This window comes from Anomaloglossus baeobatrachus, chromosome 10 (genome assembly GCF_048569485.1).
Source record: "Anomaloglossus baeobatrachus isolate aAnoBae1 chromosome 10, aAnoBae1.hap1, whole genome shotgun sequence".
NCBI classification, from domain to species: domain Eukaryota; kingdom Metazoa; phylum Chordata; class Amphibia; order Anura; family Aromobatidae; genus Anomaloglossus; species Anomaloglossus baeobatrachus.
Window position 1 is genome coordinate 57171589 of NC_134362.1, and position 18990 is coordinate 57190578.

Sequence of the window (18990 nt, forward strand, 5' to 3'; positions counted from 1 at the left end):
GGAATTTTGTTTACTTACCGTAAATTCCTTTTCTTCTAGCTCCAATTGGGAGACCCAGCACCCGCCCTGTTTTCTGGGGGTTTTTCTGTTTTTTCGGGTACACATGTTGTTCATGTGGTATGGTTCAGTTCTCCGATGTTTCCTCGGATTGAATTGGACTTTAAACCAGTTATTGGCTTTCCTCCTTCTTGCTTTGGCACTAAAACTGGTGAGCCAGTGATCCCACTGGGGGTGTATAGCCAGAAGGGGAGGGGCCTTACACTTTTAAGTGTAATACTTTGTGTGGCCTCCGGAGGCAATAGCTATACACCCCAATTGTCTGGGTCTCCCAATTGGAGCTAGAAGAAAAGGAATTTACGGTAAGTAAACAAAATTCCCTTCTTTGAAGAGCTCCCACGCTGTACGAAATACGACTGGTCCGGTCTGATGGGCGTCATTGTAGCAGCTCCTGTCCCTCCTCTCCGCTGGTAATGGCATGATTGATATGGATGATGCATCATCCACATAGCCGAACACAATCTCATGCCTGCGCAGAAAGATCGCGGTTCACGCAGTCGCACTTTGCTTTGCTGCGGGCTGCTGCCACATGTGCAGTTAGGTTTCAGGCTCTGCCTGCAGCAGGGCAAAGCAAAGTGCGCCTGCGTAAACCGGGATCTTCCTGCTCAGGCGCGAGGTAGTGTTCGGCTATGTGGATGACACCGGATGCGTCATCGAGAGGACGGCGATTGCCAGCAGAGAGACTGTACAGGAGCCGCTACAATGACAGCCATTAGACTGGACTGGTCGCATCTGCATACAGTGCGGGAGATATTCAAAAGGTTTTTTGGGAGGTAAACTGGATTCAGGACATAATATACCATGATTTAGAATGCAGCATAGGTGCTATGGAAGGTGGTGGGATTAGCTCATACACTAAAAAAAACTGGTGCCAGGTTCCCGTTAAACTTCATGCGCAACTGTTCTTCTTTTGTTAAACAAAAATGTTAATAAAAATTTATTTGATTTAAAAAAGAAAAAAAAACTTCACATGCAGTTCTCAATGTGAGAACGAGAGGGCACAGTATCACCGATACAGTAAAATTAAAAGAATGCAACTTTTCGAAAAAATGAAATAGTCTGCGTCCTATTTTCAAATATATATATATATATATATATATATATATATATATATATATATATATGTGTGTGTATGGTACTCACTATATGAGTTATTATTGATAATCCCCCTGTGCTCACATTCTGTATCCCAGGGAGTTTTTGGGGAAAAAAAAAAAAAACGTTCAAAAATCAATTTGAATGGAATAGAAAGAGTCTTTCTATTCAGTTCAATGTTAATCCACCTAGCCGTTCAGTTTTTTCCTTTTTTTGTTTTTTGAAAAACAGTTATTGGAAAAAAATAAAAAGTGTATGTTACAGTTTTGAGGCAGATTCCACCTGAAATCTGCTCCAAATATTTGACACATCAGGCCAAAAGGATGAAGTGGGGGGGGGGGAGCTTCAGGAAAATAAAAAAATGCATCCGTACAATGAAAATGTCCCCAAAAAAGGAGTGAACTTATTGTTTTTGAACAGTTAAAAAAAAAAAAAAAAAACGTAATCTGGACACTGCCTGGGAATGTCGGAACGCGCGGTTATGTGCAGTCGGAGTATTTGAGGCTTTCAAAAACAACAACTTTTTTCAAGTTTTCGAGATCTAGCCCAAAGGGCATGGAAATAACTTTTGGAGGGGAAAATAAATAACAGGCATTTCGTCTTGGGTCACTTTTTTTTTAACCTCTTCATGGTTGGAAAACTTGCAGCACATGCACATAGGCTTATAGAGTTATTCCCATCTCCAGGATCCTAACCCAATATGTAGTAGGTGTAATAATAATTATACAGTGGAATCTTGGATTACGAGCATAATTGGTTCCGGGACTTTGCTCTTAAACCAAGTTACTCTTATATCAAAGCGAATTTTCCCGTAGGAAATAATTGAAACGCAGACAATTCGTTCCACATCCCAAAAATATTTACTGTGTCTATACAAACTTATTACAGTGATACAAAATAATGTCCTGTATTCATATAAAATTATTACACTACACTAATACAAAATACTGTACAGTAAAAAACATAAAGCAAGTTAAACTGCACTTTAGCTTACAATAGAATTGTTGGTGTGCGGGAGGTACAATACAAGCAATGTGCTGGTTAGCAGAAAGAAAGTACAATACTATATCCACAAATGCAAATTGATAGATATGCTGTATAGTATATCCTGTACAATGGTATACTGTATACAGTACATATGTATAGAAAGTTACCTACAGTGCCGGTCAGAGCGCGGTGAAAGGGCAGAACCGGAAGTGTGCACGGTGAGTATTTGCTCTTCTTGCAAAGCATTGCTCTTAAACCAAGTTACAAATTTGTAAAAAGCTTTGCTTGTCTTGCAAAATGCTCTCAAACCAAGTTACTCTTAAACCAAGGTTCCACTGTATTAGCAAATATCTCCAATTAGAAATGTAGTATAATTCTCCTGGTATAGTTATCTCTCATACCTCATGTGCAGGGCATTGCAGCTTAGGTATCCATAGTAATGTGGCACCCCAGTGATCATGGGAGCCACAGTAGCATTGCTCTTCTCACCAGGGGCGATGCTATGCTTGGAAGCAGTGAGGAGGTCTCCATGCTAGGTATTTCTACACACACTTCCTAACTCAGACCAGAATGCACAGGGAAACTCTCTATAAACCAGGTCTTGAGCTTCCCCTTCTGGCCTGAGTTAGGGAGAGCTTCCCTGTGCATTCTGGAAGTGCTGTGTGTAAAAAATACCTAGCTTGAAACCTCCCCACTGTTTCCACGCCCCTGGTGAGAAGAGCAATGCTTCTGTGGCTCCCGTAACCACTGGGGTGCCACATTCACATCCACTCATATAGTAACGGTTAGTTAGTTGCTCGTGGTCGTAACCATGGATACCTAAGCTGCATTGTCCTGCACATGAGGTAAGAGATATCGCCATATCAAGAGAACTATACTACATTTCTAAATGGAGGTATTTCCTATTATTATTATTATTATTATTATTATTATTATTATTATTATTATTGGGATGGGATTTTGGAGATGGGAATATCCCTTTTAAGCCTTGGTGCACTTGCTGCGAGTTTTCCAACCCTGAAGCCGTTAAAATAAGTGATGTAGGACGAAACGGCCCGGTGTTTATTTTCTCCTCCAAATTATTTCCATGTCCTTTGGACTATATCTTGACCTCTCGACAGAACAATTTGGTGACCAGGGTTGTTGTGACACAAGTAATGGGATATCAAAACAATCAACTTTGTGTATGGGCAACTAAAATTGACAATGAAGAAACCATTGGAAATGGGTAAAAGAATGGCTAAAGCTCTGGATGAGGCCGAATTAATCTGTCCTACATTCACTAATCGAATCTGGACCACAATGTCCATAGAGGGTTTCTCAACGGCATCATATGTGCCACGGAGGGAGCTGAGTTTGGTTCAGTACATTCTGCATTTTACCGTGTGTGAATAAAGCCTAACCGTGAGGACAACTGTATTTCTTGATTAGTTTTGCATTTCTACGTTTAGTGTTTCTTTAATATAGTATAGATTTAATAAAATATAGTACCTGTAATAAAGCTTATCTGGAAAGGCAAAATGATTGATGAAGGCCCGTTCCAGTAACATTAGTTGGTCATTGATCATCCGAACTCTTAGTGGCCTAAATGGAGAGAATAAAAGCATTACTGAGGTCCTGTCTTCCCGACCTTCATACTAAAATCTTGTATTCTCCATAAAACAAGTATGGAGCAGCGGTTCTTAAAAATCTGCATCACATCGGTCCTCTGAATAAATCACCTGGTGTGATCCTTGCATTGCACTTAAGGATTTTATAGTTATAGATATTATTGATTTAAGATCTCTGTAACATTATTGAACAGTGAAATAAAGAAAATGACGCATCATCAGGGTAAGAGGATATATTATACATGTAACTTACGTCTCTTCTGCATTTTTTAGCTCTGAAATTGTCTTGTTGAGCGCTTCAGAAAATTTCCTGTATCTTACAACTGCGTTCTTTAATGGTACTGAAACACAAATGGTCTGTATTATTAATGGTGATGAGCGATCCCTACTATGCTTGGGTCTCGTAATGATTAGCGGGCACTACCATGCTCGGGTCTCGTCATGATTAGCGGGCACTACCATACTCTGGTGCTCAGCACTCTTAATGATGAGCGGGCACTACCATGCTTGGGTGCTCAGCACTCTTAATGATGAGCGGGCACTACCATGCTCAGGTGGTCGGTACTTGTAATAATGAGCAGACACTACCATGCACGTGTACTCGGTACTGGAAATGAGGCGGGCACTAACCTGCTCGGGTGCTTGGTACTGGTAATGATGAGCAGGCACTACCATGCTCTGTACTCGTAATGATGAGCAGGCACTACCATGCTCTGTACTCGTAATGATGAGCAGGCACTACCATGCTTGGTACTTGTATCGAGTAGGTGGACGCTCGGACTGGCTCGACTCGTTTACCGAGTATAATCGACGTCAATGGGAAACTCCACCATTTTTCCTGCTGTAGAAAGCTTGAGTTCCCCTTTTGACTTCCATTATACTTGGTAAACAAATTGCACCTGTCCGAGAGTCCACCTACTCATTACGAGTACCGTGCATGGTAGTACTCGCAACATCGCTAATTATTATCAATTGTCTCAAACTCTTTGCACCCGTCCCTGCCTGAATGACTGATCTGCATATTCCTGCACTTACATGACCTGTATCATCGGATTACAAAGCAGATTTACTTTTAGGCTGAGCAAAATAGCTAATGAGTAGAGTTGAGCGGATCGGCTATAATCCGGGTCCAACGGATCCGGATCGGGTTGCCGCCAAAGTCCGGATCCGATCCGGAATCCGCGCCTATGTAAATGAATGGGGAGTGGAAGAGAGAGAAAAAAAAAAGGATCCGGATCGTGCACCCCGGAACCCGGGTACTGGTCGGACTCTGATCGGAACCTCGAACCTTGCGGATCCAGATTTTTCCGATCCGGGTCCGCTCAACACTACTAACGAGCCCTGTGGGAGCAGCAATGGTGACCATATAACTTTCCCATGATTGTAAGAATCAGCTATGTTGAATTTGTAAAAATTGTTCAGAACGTGATAACTCAAGGAATGAAGGACCCAGACATGACTATTCCCTGACTGCAGATGTGGAAAATAGGGATTGGACATATTGATTTTCTATGCTTGATCCTTTTTCTCTCCGTGAAGAAGCTGTAATATGGGAACCCTGGTATAGTGGCTTCCAGATGTTTATAAATTGGCTTCTGTATGAATGTATAGTACATATGGCTCAGTAGGATGGAGCTAGAGGGATTCTGTATGCCCCTGTACAGACAGCGCCCAGGGGCCAATACTCTGAATTCTGTTATGCCCAAGCCTAAGTTTGTAGAATGCCTAGGAGATATGAAGGGGACGGAAACTATTTCTCTGATTTGGTGGTTGGCACTTTAGATGTTTTTGGTGGCTAGACTTGCTTCCTCACCTGTTTAGGGCACCTAAATAATGTATATGTTCTTATTTACATGGATATAATTTTTCACCCATTACCCAATTGGATTCCTTTGGCTGAAAGCTGCGTGGAAAACTGAGTTTCAGCAGTCTTGTAGTAATCGTCAAATGTTTCTGCATAATCCAATGGCCCAAGTGGAAGGATGAGACTGTCGGCAAGTCGAATCAGAACGTTCCCGGCTGTTCGAGCCACGGTCTGATGGCTGGTAAATCCTAAAATCAAATATAGAAGATATGAGTATGACTTTAGGCACAAGGACACGTTGGAGATGATGAGCTATATAGAAGAAAGAACTAAAAGAAAGAATTTCCCTTCTGATATTTTTTATAGAAAAGAATACATATGTACTGTGTATATATACTTACTAGCTGTAGTACCTGACATTGCCCAGGATAGTAAGTGTCTCTCTTTCTCCCTGTCTGTGTCTGTCCCTGTCCGTGTCTGTCTGTGTCTGTCCCTGTCTGTGTCTGTCCCTGTCTGTCTGTCCCTGTCCCGGTCTGTGTCTGTCCCTGTCCCTGTCTGTCCCTGTCCCTGTCTGTCCCTGTCTGTGTCTGTCCCTGTCTGTGTCTGTCCCTTTCCCTGTCTGTCCCGGTCTGTCCCTGTCTGTGTCTGTCCCTGTCTGTGTCTGTCCCTGTCTGTGTCTGTCCCTGTCTGTGTCTGTCCCTGTCTGTGTCTGTCCCTGTCTGTGTCTGTCCCTGTCTGTTTCATATTACATTTCTCTTACACTGTTCCATTACTATGGAATTATTAAAAAAAAAAAAAAAAATATTGTGTTGTCTAGATATTGCTGTTTTATACATTATGGAGTCTCTTACTGAGAGATTGACATGTTGTGAATTTGAAATGCACTGCAGGTCAGTTCACGCTAAGTGAAAAAGAGGCACAGTGGGCAGGAGATTTCTGTAAATCCCGTCCTATCTGATTTTTAGGATACTTTTCCACTTGCGTACAGCTTTCGATGCAAAAGCATCGAAAGCGATATGCTAATGCCCCTCTGCTGCGGGTGTCAGCCGAGGGTCATGCAACTGTGATGCAATCTTGCTATCGTATCACAGCTGCGGAGAAAAGGGAGGGAGCACTTTCTTCCCATCTCCTCCGCTGCCTGTCTCTGCGTATATTGCACTGCAGTCGGATGACATGCGACTGCAGTGCGATGTTTCACACGCTCATATAGACTTGTATGGGGGTGCATGAGCAGAGACTCGCTGCCAAACGCAGCATGCTGTGATTCATTCTGCATGCCGCTGTGGCATGACAAATCAATCACAGATGGACACTGCCCCATAGTTTTGCTCTGGTGAGAGTGCAATCCGATGTTTTATCGAATTGCACTCGCACATGAAAATTGCAAGTGGAAAAGTACCCTTACACAGTGAAAATACACAGCGTCAAAAACTCCTTGTGAGCACACAGCCTAAGGTCCCTTCATACATGCTCACAAAAATGCACTTGTAGCACGTTCCGTTTTGTCCATCCATGTGACCATCAAAGGTAAAGCAGACAGCTGGGGCCTGATATTATTAGGCTGAGAAGGTCCATAGTTATTGGCCCCTTCTCAACCTTAAAATAGCAGCCCGCAGCTGCCCCTGAAGTGGAGATCACATTAGATGTGCCAACTCTGATGCTTCACCTCGGCTCTTCCTGATATCCCTGGTGCATTGGAAATTGGGGTAATGGTTTAAGGGGTTGAGGTCAGCTGTGTAATGTCAGCTGGTATGAAGCCCAGGGGTTAGTAATGGAGAGGCGTCTATCAGACACACCTATTACTGACCCAATAATAATAAAATAAAAAAATATAAATCTATATTACCTTTGCACATCTTTATCACATAAAAAAACATTAATTTCTTGAATGCATTTAATTCTGGCACATGTAACATGGATGCCCATCCGTGTGCTATACGTGTTTTTCACAAACATAGACTTCTATTGAATCTTTTCATTAGTACTGACGATAATAAGCAAACATGTCTCAGTGTGGATCACACAGACACATGTGGTTTCGTAGGGACATATGGTCCGTTTGAAAACATGGAGGTATGAAGATCAACAGAGATTATATTGAGTATGTGTGTGAGGGCACGCTCACACGAGTGTGAAAAACGAACGAGTGCAATGCAAGAAAATCTCGCATTGCACTCTGACCAATCAGGGAGAGCAGTTGGTCAGCTTTTCTCACATCCAGATTCATGCTGCAATTTTCTGCTAGAGCCGTATTACTCACACCCATTCAAGTGAATGGGTGCGAGCGATACATCAGACTGCACTCTGATGTTATCCAAGTGCAGTGCGATATACACACAGGCTTATAATGGGGAAGATGGGGGGATTAACCCCTCCCTCTCCTCCACAGCGCCCGCCCTCAGCTTCGCAGCTGTGACTTGATCGCAAGATCGGGTGACAGTCGCATGACACTCAACTCGCGCTCGAGCCTGAGCCGGGGGGTCATTAGCGTATCGCATCCGATGCTCTCACATCGGATGCCATACGCTAGTGTGAGTCCAGCCTAAACGTGTCTCCAGTACGTGTGAAAACAGACTCCACACGTACTGGGAACATAGATGAGTGAAGGGGGCATAAGAGGGAATAAAAAAACCAGCAGGTGCTTCCAAAAAGGCTCTGTTCACACTGTGTTTTGAGGTTGTTTTTTTCTTTGTTCCTTTTTATGAACAGAAAAATGGTTTTCATGAGGCAAACTAAACAACTTACCAGCGATCCCAAAAACGACACAACCTGATAGGGATCGCTGGTAAGTTGCTAGGAGGTTGCTGGTGAGATGTCACACTAAGCGACGCTCCAGCGATCCCACCAGCAACCTGACCTGGCAGGGATCGCTGGAGCGTCGCTACACGTGGAAGCATGCTGCGCTTGGTAACTAAGGTAAATATCGGGTAACCAACCCGATATTTACCTTGGTTACCAGCGCACACCGCTTAGCGCTGGCTCCCTGCACACCTAGCCACAGTACACATCTGGTTAATTACCCGATGTGTACTCTGCTACGTATGCAGGGAGCCGGCTTCTGCGGATGCTGGTAACCACGGTAAACATCGGGTAACCAAGAAGCCCTTACCTTGGTTACCCGATATTTACCTTCGTTACCAGCGTCCGCCGATCTCACACTGCCAGTGCCAGCTCCCTGTTCCCTGCATACATAGCCACAGTACACATTGGGTTAATTACCCGATGTGTAGTCCGGCTACGTGTGCAGGGAGCAGACGCCGGCACTGGCAGCTGAGAGCGGCAGACGCTGGTAACGAAGGTAAATATCGGGTAACCAAGGGAAGGGCTTCTTGGTTACCCGATGTTTACCGTGGTTACCAGCCTCCGCAGAAGCCGGCTCCTGCTGCCTGCACATTCAGTTGTTCCTCTGTCGCTGTCACACACAGCGATGTCTGCTTCACAGCGGGACAGCAACAACTAAAAAATGGCCCAGGACATTCAGCAACAACCAACGACCTCACAACAGGGGCCGGGTTGTTGCTGGATGTCACACACAGCAACATCGCTAGCAAGTTGTGCCTCAGCAGCGATGTTACTAGCGATGTTGCTTAGTGAGACGTGACCTTTACTGAATGGATGCCACCTCTGAAGCTGGAGATTCCTGTTCCCTATAAAGCCCAGCATGCTACACTTTTTCAGTTTAAGAAACAGACTGACCCCATCAGTCTGTGTAACAGCAGTATCTACACACAAGCTTTCATCCTCTTTATATACTGTGCATCAAAATAACATTACATTTGTATCTGTCACTAGATGTTACAATGCTACGTATATATTATTCCATAAATCTCTTCGGCTGTGTCCGCACTTTGCGTTTCCACCTGCGTTTCAGGTGCTTTTTTAGTCTGTTTTGAACTGCAGTGGTTTCATACCAAAAAGCATGCTTTTTGATTTTCCAGCAAAGTCTATGGGAAATGGGGATTTCTTGTCCGCACTTTGCGTTTCCAAACGCTGCGTTTAATTTGCATAATTTGTGGCAAAAACTCTGCGTTCAAAGAAGCGGCATGTCAATTGCTTTTGCCATTTTGGGTGCGTTTTGCTAACATTGAAGTCAATGAGAAGTAGCAAAAAGCAAGAAACATAAAAATGTCATCGTTTTACATGCTTTTTAGCTGCAGAAACACCAATAAACAATTTAATAAACACTAAACAGGTGGAATACCAAAACACATGCTTTTCTGACATCAAAATAATGGAATAATATGTCCCTTTAGGCTATGTGCGCACGTTGCGTACAGTTCACTGCAGAAATTTCTGCAGCGATCTGAAGAGCACATGTGCGCTTTAAATCGCTGCAGAAATGTCCGTAGTGAAGCCGATTCCATGCGCTCTGCCTGCAGCTCCTCCCATAGACAGAGCAGGAGCTGCCGGCAAAGCGCACGGAAGAAGTGACATGTCACTTCTTTTTACGCAGCGCTTCGGCAGTAGCCGAAGCGCTGCGCTCTAAAACGCCACGTGCGCACGGCCCCTGCACAATCTCCATAGACTGTGCAGGGGACGCAGGACGCCTGCAGTTACGCTGCGCTACAAAGCGCAGCGTAACTGCATGTATTTACGCAACGTGCGCACATAGCCTTAGACTGCTTTCACACTACGTTTTTTTTAGCATGCGTCATGAACGTTTTTTTGCTGCAAAAGCGGATCCTGTTTTTGCAGAGAAAAATGCATGCAAACGCATGTGTTATTTTGCAGGATCCTGTCACTTGCAGTTTATGGGCGGGCATTGGAGTCATGTGATCGGGAGTGAGGGGAACGGAACGTTATAGACTGGGAGCCGGCATCTGACAGCTGCGGAGGCTTGTAACCAAGGTAAACATCGGGTAACTTGCTTGGATACCCGATATTTACCCTGGTTACGAGCGTCTGCAGCTGCTAGGAGCCGGGCTGCCTGCACACGTAACCAATGTAAACATCGGGTAGCCAAGCAAGTTACCCGATGTTTACCTTTGTTACGAGCTCTCAGGCAGGGGAGAGAGGGAAGGGGAGAGAGAGACTGTTCATGCCAGGCTGGTTTCTGGGCATGCTCAGTAGAGCAAGCAGGATCCTATCTATCAGCATGCCAGCGTTCACATGCGTTTCCGTGCTGTTTAGTCAGGATCCAGCAATTTGCAGTATTTGGACGCAGCTCAAAAACGCTACAAAGAGCGTTTTTGAAAAAAGTTAAAAAACTGCAAGTCGCTGGATCCTCACTATAACGCACGCAAACGCAGGTGAACGCATGTTGACGCAAGTCCATTGCAAATGCATTGAAATGAAAACGCATTTGCACTCGATCCGTTTTTGCGTTAAAAAAAACGTTCAGGACGCATGTTAAAAAAACGTAGTTTGAAAGCAGCCTTACACACATAGTCCGACAATTAAATTAAAGAAAATAATTTAATTATTGATATTTTTGCCAAAAATAGTATAAAACCGCAATAATTTTATTAAATATAACTATTTTCGTTATGATTTAAATAATTGTGTTCTTTTTTTTTCCCCTTTTTTCAGTGTTTGTGTGTTTAAAACTTTATTTTGTTGTCTTTGTGTTCAAAACGCATCTGACTTTAGGCAATGAAAAAGCATGTAAAAAGCGCTAAAAACGCAGCTAAAACGCGGTAAATATGCACGTATTTACAGCGTTTTGATGGTCAAAAGCAACTTTGGCAAAAGCAATTTCTGCAAAAATATGCGTTTTGAACTGCAACTAGGACGACGCAAAGTGCGGACATAGCCTTAGACCTGATGAGGCTGGTGGACTGAAAATCTATGCAGAATTGCTGTACTTTGCTAGTTGGTTTAAAATGCTCATTTTTAACAGATAGAAGGAACGGATTTAAAAAAAAAAAAAAAAAGAAGTACTATACAGTCTTTCTGACATGGATATTCAAAGCAATTGCACCAGCCCCATCAGGTCTGTACCAAATGAATAAAGTATGCAGCTTGTATTGTGGAATTTCATGACAGATCTTACAGAATACATTAATATTTAACCATTTGTTAATATAGTATAATTCCAATTTACAACGATATTTATTATGCTGCAACAGAGCGAACACGTGTTATGCAGGCATCACACGAGGTGATCTATCGTGCGATAGATCGTTGGGGTCACGGTTTTTGTGACGCACATCCGGTTTCGTTGGCGACGTCGTCCCGTGTGACACCTACGAGTGATCGCAGATCGGTGAGGAATCGGGTATCGTGTACTCGTCGTTTATTTCTAAAAAATCGTTAATTTTACTTTGCGCAGGTTGTTCATCGTACCCGGGGTAGCACACATCGCACTGTGTGACACCCCAAGAACGATGAACACAGCTTATCTGCGTCCCGCGACTCCCGCCGGCTATGCGGAAGGAAGGAGGTGGGTGGGATGTTTACATCCCGCTCATCTCCGCCCCTCCACTTCTATTGGCCGGCGGCTGTGTGACGTTGCTGTGACGCCGAACGTCCCACCCAATTCAGGAAGTGTATGTTCGCCGCCCACAGTGACGTCGCTCAGCATGTAAGTAAGTGTGACGGGGGTTAAACGATTTTGTGCGACACGGTCAGCGATTTGCCTGTGACGCACAAACGACGGGGGTGGGTACGATCGCACGATAGATCGCATCGTGTGAAGCCCGCATTACAGTCACATTCACTTGGGACCCATTTATGAGCAATATAAAGCTGAAATGCCATTGTGAAAGAGTTCTTATATAATGGCGATCTTGAGCTTTGTTGTGGTACGGAAATGGCGCGGTACCTGGATCAATATGTACATCTGTATAGTGGAAGGTGTCAAATGCAGTGTGATACGCCGGATAGATACGGGCCGAGGACTTGCTCTGTGGAGTGAAGAAAAGAGATGGAACTATGTCTTCCAAGGATCACATAACACGATGGTTACTGGCTGCTAATAAGAATTCTAGCATTGTTAGAATTGTACTTCATAAATAAATATACAAAAAAACACAAATTGCAGCTTAAAGTGGTTTCCGATCCCCAGTGCAAATTTTTTGGAGATCAATACATCTTTATGAATGAGGCTGTTCACACATCCATGGGGGGTGGGGGTGGGGGTGGGGGATGTTTGTGCACAAAAAATATAAAATCATGCCCTGATGTAACTAGTTTGATATATCTTTTTCATCCATTTCTCTCAGTTACCCTGTCGTAGGTGTATGCGATGTCCATGCAAGTAATGCCCAAATAATGAAGGAACGGAGCATAGTCGCTGCCTGCACCGAGGGCCCCCAACCTGTATAGAAAAAGGAGATAGCGTGAATACATAAAAAGTGGAATCATAGGAAATAAAATAAATATTATGTTCGCACTGGTATTTATAGTGGAGCCATTATAGATATTACTGGTGAAATTTTTAATGGATATTGGCAATCCTTATGAATCCCATTAAAGGGAACCTGTCAGCAGATTTGGTGACTATATAAGTTGCGGCCACCATCAGTGAGCTCTTATATACAGTATTCTAACATGCTGTATATAAGAGCCCAGGCCGCTATGTAGAACGTAAAAATCACTTTATAATACTCACATAAGGTGCGGTGCGGACTGGTCGGATGGGTGTCTCTATTCTCCGGTATCGGCGCCTCTTCTTCCGGCCATCTTTGTCGTCCTTCTTCTGAACCCTGGGTGCATGACGTCATCCACACTAGCCAGCATTGAGGTCCCGGCGCAGGCGCACTACAATACTGTGATCTGCTCTGCTCAGGGCAGATCAAAGTGCGCCTGCGCAGGACCTCAATGCCGGTTAGTGTAGATGACGTAGGATGCGTCATGCACCCAGGCTTCAGAAGAAGGAGAACACAGATGGCCGGAAGAGGAGGCGCCGGTACTGGAGAACGGAGACACCCATCCGACCAGTCTGCATTGCCCTTGAGGTGATTATTATAAAGTGATATTTATGTTCTACATAGCAGTTTGGGCTCTTATATACAGCATTCTAACATAAGAGCCCACTGGTGGTGGGTGTTCAATATTTTTTATATATATACAGGTCAGGAAATAAGCAGTATATGTCAAGGCCTGCAAGACCTATCTATCACGTGCACCAAAAATTTGCATGATTCCTAATATGTAAAAAGAAATTTGGTAGTATCACAATATAGTCGCTCTCAGATGTGTACAGTAATCCCCGCACATGTCTGCTGATCTGATCAGCAGACATGTGAGGCTAACAGGTGCTTGTGAATGAGAGATGGTTGCGGCTAAATCCCAGTGGCTAGAAGGACCTTCCTGGTTAGAGGGCGTGACCGGCTTGGTTGGTGGGCGTGGCGATGTTTAATACCATTCATCATAATGATGCAAGGCTCATCCATCTGGGGGGTCTCACTCCCAGACCCTCGTTTCTAGTATAAACAACTCCAGGATCACATGGAGTTTCTTTCTGGTATCAGCTATGTTGGCAGGGGTCCTACCCCTTCTGGTCACATGGGCATGACGTCAGCAGAGATCCCATTTCCTTAGCCTACTGTGATTTAGCCATTACCAATCAGAGATTGACCTGCACCTGCTTACCACTTAGATCGCGCTGTCAAAATCTGACAGCATTATTTAAATGGCTGCGGCGGGGATTGCACCGTTCCCTGCCATCATCGGTGGCCCTATGACACGATCCCGGGGCGCCAATGTGTTGCCATGGTAGCGTGGGGTCAGATGATGATCTCTGACACTGTCATGACTTATTTCCCATGAGAGCCGACAGAGTGCAGACATTCACATGAAAGCTGCATTTCTCCTGATCAGAGTGATGCTGCAGCATCACTCTGATCAGGAGAAGCGATCTCAGTGTGAAGCCATACAGTGCCCTAGGGGGACTAGTAAAATCAATAAAAATAAAAATTAAAGTTTTAGAAAAAATTAAAAAAAAATAATTTTTTCCCCATTGAAAATAAAACAATAAAAATTATACAACTATTTGGTATCAGATCTATCAAAATATAAAATCAATTAATCTGATCGGTACATGATGAGGCAAGGAAAAAAATTCCAAATGTCAAAATTATGTTTGTTGGTTTCTACAATATTATATTAAAATGCAATAACAGGAGATTAAGATGTCGCCACTATACAAATATGGTATAATTAAAAACTTGAGCTCAAGACACAAAAAAAGGCAGTCACACATCCCCAGATCCCGAAAATTGAGAACCCTACAGGTCTCAAAAAATGGCGCGATTCTTTTTTTGGACAAACTTCTGAAATTTTTTTACACCTCTTAGATAAAAGTATACATGCTTGATATGTGCGAGCTCGTACCGATATAAGGCATCATACTGGCACATCAGTTTTCCCATATAGTGAATATAAGACCCAAAAAACAATCGTGCAATTGCAATTTCACCGCACTTGGAATTTTTTTCATGTTTTCCAGTACATTTTTTTGGTAAAACGAATGGTTTCATTCAAAAGTACAACTTGTCCCACAAAAAAAACAAGCCCTCGTATGGCAAAATTGACGGGGAAAAAATAAAGTTATGACTCTTGGAAGAAGGGGAGGAATAAACGAAAAATGAAAAATCGCCGAAGGGTGAAGGAGTTAATATATTCTATGTTTGCATATATCTTAGCGCTTACAGACTGCTACTGTATTCTTTTGTTTGTGTTACAGTGTGACATATAGTATACTTGTCTGAAACTGGCCAAAAAGGGAGACCTTACCAGATAAGTAATTGGGCAAGCCTAAAAGTAATCACATCGGAGAAATATATCAAGATAGACATGACTTCAGAATGGTGTTTCGCCACCCCAACATGTGCTTCCTCAGGGGGTGCATCCTCTTGTGTATCTTGTTCATTTTAGTATCTGTTTTAGTATTATCTGTATTACATTTGTACATTAATTAACCTATTTTTATATTATATGGCGTAGTGTTGGCCCTTATTGTATAAAAATTACATCAAATAGTCACGGAAAAAAAATCTGAAGTGTGACTGGAGCTATGAACGTCTGACTTACTGAGGTATTGTTTTGTTATACAGTGAGCTGGTTCGATTAAAGTGACGGATCCAGTTGTCATATACGCTTAAAGAAGGGCTGACTGGTGTTTCCACCTATGAAGATTATAGGAGGGAATGGTTAGTATGCAGTTCTAAAAAAAGGGACTAGTTGTGGTGACTATTTCTTCTGGTCTAGTTCTTCCATTTCACATGTAACCGTCTAATTTTATAATCTCATGTTACTTGCTGTATTTAGGAAGACCACATGTTGTAATTATTGATACATTAAGGCTCTGTGCGCACTAGAGCTTTTTACCCGCGGATTTACCCGCGGATTTGCCGCGGAAATGTCTTGAGAAATGTCTGCAATCTTTGTGCAGACATTTCCCAGCAATTTCTATGAAAAAAAAAAAATAGCTGTGCGCACTTGTGCGGATTTTTCTCAAGAAATTTCCTTGAGAAGAATTTCTCGAGAAACTTTCTTGAGAAAATGAACATGTCCATTATTTCCGCAGGTACCCTGCGGATTTCGGCAGTACAGCCTGCAAAAATCCGCAGGGAACCACCTGCGGGAAAATCGCGGCAATTTCGCGGCTATTCCGCGGCAAATCCGCATGCGGATTTGGTGCGGATTTTTTCTGGAGGTCCGGAAATCTTTCACTCCCAGAAGTTTCTCAAGAAATTTTCTTGAGAAACTTCACATTTCTAGTGCGCACATAGCCTAAGAATCAAGGTCTACATCTTCTTGATCAGTTTTTAGAGAATTCCTATCAGTTGGACTTCAGAGAGTAAAAATTGAAGAACTATCTCTGGACAGGGCCATCAATGTTTGTTCATTGGTGTCCAGTTCCTAGGTCGGTTTGATGATCTAAGGAAGTGGCTGCAACACTTCCTTGGATCATCAAACCAACATACAGTATGAAGAATGAAGTATCTGTCCAAAAAATAAAGGGTCAGCACTCATCAGTGCAACCTGACATGCATGGAAGACCCTGATTCGCAAGGGTCCTGGATAGAGAAGAGTGACTTGGTTTACCGGACCCTTTTAAAGGTGCCAGGGTTGATCCTGACCTGGTCACCAGACTAGAATCCTCTGAATTCATTCACTCATCTCTAGTCCTGAATGTTGGAAGTCCAACAATCAATCATAGACCATCAATATTTTACTCCTGGAATTCCTTTTGTATAATCGTCCAGCTCTCGTGACATATCTGCTTTTGGATATATTTGTCATTCCCATGCAATATAAATTCTAGAACCATCTTTTCTCAGAAATCGATAATGTCCCTCCTTTCTGCTATTCCTCCTAGAAATATAGAAATAAGTTGATTCTTTCTTGGCAGTTTGCCTTGTCCTGCAAATCTCAGATCAGTGTTGACTGTATCAACAGTACCATCTTAAGAAGGTGAATGATAACACTTATGTGTCTATTTACTCGTATCATTCCGAGAGGAATGTAATAATACTAACACAATTCAGAAGGAAAGGGAAAGGTGTTCCAGGATTGTTGATGGTGATAGTGACTGATCGCAGTTATTTATTCCAAAGAGTGCGCAACCAAATATTAACCCCTTCACCCCCGGCCACTAAAACACCCTAATGACCGGGCCATTTTTTGCAATTCTGACCAGTGTCACTTTGACAGGTTATAACTCTGGAACGCTTCAACGGATCCTGGCGATTCTGAGATTGTTTTTTCGTGACATATTGTACTTCATGTCAGTGGTAAATTTAGGCCGATATTTTTTGCGTTTATTTGTGAAAATTTAGGAAATTTGGCGAAAATTTTGAAAATTTCGCAAATTTCAAACTTTGAAAATTTATGCCCATAAATCTGAGAGATATGTCACACAAAATAGTTACTAAATAACATTTCCCACTTGCCTACTTTACACCAGCGCAATTTTCGAAACAAATTTTTTTTCCGTTAGGAAGTTAGAAGGGGTCAAAGGTCATCAGCAAATTCTCATTTTTCCAACAAAATTTACAAAATAATTTTTTTAGGGACCACATCACATTTGAAGTGACTTTGAGAGGCCGAGGTGACAGAAAATACCCAAAAGTGACCCCATTCTAAAAACTACACCCCTCACACTGCTCAAAACCACATCCAATAAGATTATTAACCCTTTAGGTGCTTCACAGGAACCAAAGCAATGTGGAAGGAAAAAATGAAAATTTTACTTTTTAACACAAAAATGTTACTTTAGCCATAAAATTTTCATTTTTACAAGGGAGAAAAGAGAAAGTACACAATACAATTTATTGTGCATGTTCTCCTGAGTACGCTGATACCCCATATGTGGTAAAAATCAATTGTTTGGGCGCACGGCAGAGCTCGGAAGGGAAGGAGCGCCATTTGAATTTTTGAACGCAAAATTAGCTGCACTCATTAGCGGACGCCATGTCGGGTTTGAAGACCCCCTGAGGTGCCTAAACAATGGAGCTCCCCCATAAGTGACCCCATTTTGGAAACTAGAGGCCTCAAATAATTTTTCTAGATGTTTGGTGAGCACTTTGAACCCCTGGGGGCTTCACAAAAGTTTATAGCGTTGAGCCGTGAAAAGAAAAAAAATTTTTTTTACCACAAAACTGTTGCTTCAACTAGGTAGCTTTTTTTTCACAAGGGTAACAGGAAAAAATGCACCATAAAATGTATTGTGCATTTTCTCCTGAGTACGCAGATACCTCATATGTGGTGGAAATCAAATGTTTGGACACACAGCAGTGCTCGGAAGGCAAGGAGCGCCATTTGAAATTTTGAGTGCAAAATTAGCTGCACCTGTTAGCGGACGCCATGTCGGCTTTGAAGACCCCCTGAGGTGCCTAAACAATGGAGCTCCCCCACAAGTGACCCCATTTTGGAAACTAGAGGCCTCAAATAATTTTTCTAGATGTTTGGTGAGCACTTTGAACCCCTGGGGGCTTCACAAAAGTTTATAGCGTTGAGCCGTGAAAAGAAAAAAAATTTTTTTTACCACAAAACGGTTGCTTCAACTAGGTAGCTTTTTTTTTCACAAGGGTAACAGGAAAAAATGCACCATAAAATGTATTGTGCATTTTCTCCTGAGTACGCAGATACCTCATATGTGGTGGAAAGTAATTGTTTGGGCGCATGGCGGGGCTCAGAAGAGAAGGAGCGCCATTTGACAGCAAAATTGGTTGGAATCATTAGCGGACGCCATGTCACGTTTGGAGACCCCCTATGGTGCCTAAACAGTGGAGCTCCCCCACAAGTGACACCATTTTGGAAACTAGAGCCCTCAAATAATTTTTCTAGATGTTTGGTGAGCACTTTGAACACCTGGGGGCTTCACAGAAGTTTTATAGCGTTGAGCCGTGAAAAGAAAAAAAATATTTTTTACCACAAAACGGTTGCTTCAACTAGGTAGCTTTTTTTTTCACAAGGCTATCAGGAAAAAATGCACCATAAAATGTATTGTGCATTTTCTCCTGAGTACGCAGATACCTCATATGTGGT

At 42.8% G+C, this 18990-nt stretch overlaps 1 protein-coding gene across 1 annotated transcript in view; it reads right to left on the minus strand.

The window, feature by feature from the left end:
* Window positions 1-18990, minus strand: part of NAALADL1 (N-acetylated alpha-linked acidic dipeptidase like 1) — an 88465-nt gene that overhangs the window by 8088 nt on the left and 61387 nt on the right. Inside the window, exons 13-18 of the mRNA XM_075326779.1 lie at window positions 15529-15623; window positions 12721-12811; window positions 12317-12398; window positions 5628-5801; window positions 4003-4090; window positions 3631-3723 (exon numbers count right to left, since the gene is read on the minus strand). Coding sequence (XP_075182894.1) covers window positions 3631-3723; window positions 4003-4090; window positions 5628-5801; window positions 12317-12398; window positions 12721-12811; window positions 15529-15623 — 623 coding nt within the window. The remainder of the gene's footprint in view (window positions 1-3630; window positions 3724-4002; window positions 4091-5627; window positions 5802-12316; window positions 12399-12720; window positions 12812-15528; window positions 15624-18990) is intronic.